This window comes from Pteropus alecto, unplaced genomic scaffold (assembly GCF_000325575.1).
Source record: "Pteropus alecto unplaced genomic scaffold, ASM32557v1 scaffold95, whole genome shotgun sequence".
Lineage (NCBI taxonomy): Eukaryota > Metazoa > Chordata > Mammalia > Chiroptera > Pteropodidae > Pteropus > Pteropus alecto.
Window position 1 is genome coordinate 15,581,127 of NW_006441071.1, and position 1,647 is coordinate 15,582,773.

The following is a 1,647-nucleotide window of genomic DNA, read 5'->3' on the forward strand; positions in this document are numbered from 1 at the left end:
ATTTTTCTTTCATTCTTTCTCATAGGCCAGCAGGTTCACAGACCTTTCCTACTTTATCCTTAAAGCCTGGAAGCAGTCAGAGGAATCTGCAGGATGAGCTGGGTTTTTTAGAACCACAAAGTACTTTCTTCTCCTTTCAGAGATAAAGTCTCTACTAGCAATCAACCTAAAACCTGCCCCAAATCACAAAACTCAACTGGCACTCCGAAAGGCCTACAGGGGTCTAGCTTGAAGATCCATAGATCATCACATTTCCTTTACACTCATATTACCTTTCAATTCTAACACCAACATGCTTTAAACTCCCTTATGATTCTAAAAATAAAATGTATGGAAAACACGAAAATGCATAGCCCAGGGGATTAAAGCTCACATATTAATTAATATGCCAAAAAAGTCAGATCCCTAAGAGTAGTGAGAGAATCCAAGAAATGGGGTGACCTGAAAATTAACAACATCCCCACACCTAAAAAATGCAAAATGGAACAGAACTGTTCAGAAAAAAATTCAGCTCACACTTTTAAAGAGCGGACATAAGAAGGTCAAAGATTCGGCCTAAACTCTCAAATATTTATGTTGCCTTGTGCTGCAATCAAAGCCCAGCTAAGAAAGCCTGAGTATGGTAAATGCATCCAAAACAAGAACAGTTCTTGCAGAATCAGAGCGGGGTTGGCAGTGTGTACACAAGCACTCATGTGTACACACTCCCACAAGATAGTAATCCTGCCTGTAAATGCTTTTAACTGAGGGAGCAGAACAGTTCTAGATAAACTCTCCTTCCCTGATAATGCAAAATGCTTTGTTTTACCTCAAATATTAAAAGCTCTTGATTGCACATTATTTTAAAAAGAGTATGAAAGACTGCCCTCCATTCCCAACTAAAAACACACTCATGTTAAAATAAACTAAAAACAAACAAACGAACAAACAAAAACAATGCACCCACATTGGACCAGCATGATAGTAACCAAATTTCTTTTCTTACCTTTCTTCCATGCAAACATACCAGACTTTAACATTTCTCCCTCACAGGGTGCAAAATTATCATGAAGATTACTGCCACCCAGAAGGCTATACCTGCATTTTCTAAGTAGGTACAAGGCCAGAGGAGGTGGGGTTTCATACAATACGCTACTTGTGATCTAACTTTAGCCAATCACGTATGTATGCAGAAAGACTCTGAAAAATGTGAAAAGTGAAATTTGAAGAGAAAAACAAATGTATGCATATTTCTTTACAATTCCTTGGTACCTCTGGGGTTAAATGATGTTATAGGTAGAGTGAAAAATTCTTTACATATTTTATATAATGTGTACACACATGTGAGACAGCTGGGTGTGTGTATGTGTGTGTGTGGTTTTCACATATCCAGTTTACCCTCTGGGTAACATCTTACCTGCCACTGGTTTCCTGCCTGACCAGGCACATAAGGTGCTGGTAGGCTCCGAAGGCTGTTCTTCACAGGGGATCCCCCGAGAGGGCTTCCTACATCCCCAGAAGTGGAGTCAGTAGCCAAGGCCATGGAGTATTGCGGGTAGTTGTACAGATTGTTGTAGTAAGGGAACAGAGATGGCTGGTAAAAGCTGCTGTAGTAGGTGGAGTCTGAAACCAGGTCAGGTGTGTTCTCCACATGCCCTCTGCTGGTGA

General features: G+C 40.4%; 1 protein-coding gene across 1 annotated transcript in view; it reads right to left on the reverse strand.

The window, feature by feature from the left end:
* DMRT1 (doublesex and mab-3 related transcription factor 1) overlaps window positions 1-1,647 on the reverse strand; it is a 90,839-nt gene that overhangs the window by 57,865 nt on the left and 31,327 nt on the right. The window contains exon 4 of the mRNA XM_006918398.2: window positions 1,397-1,647. Coding sequence (XP_006918460.1) covers window positions 1,397-1,647 — 251 coding nt within the window. The remainder of the gene's footprint in view (window positions 1-1,396) is intronic.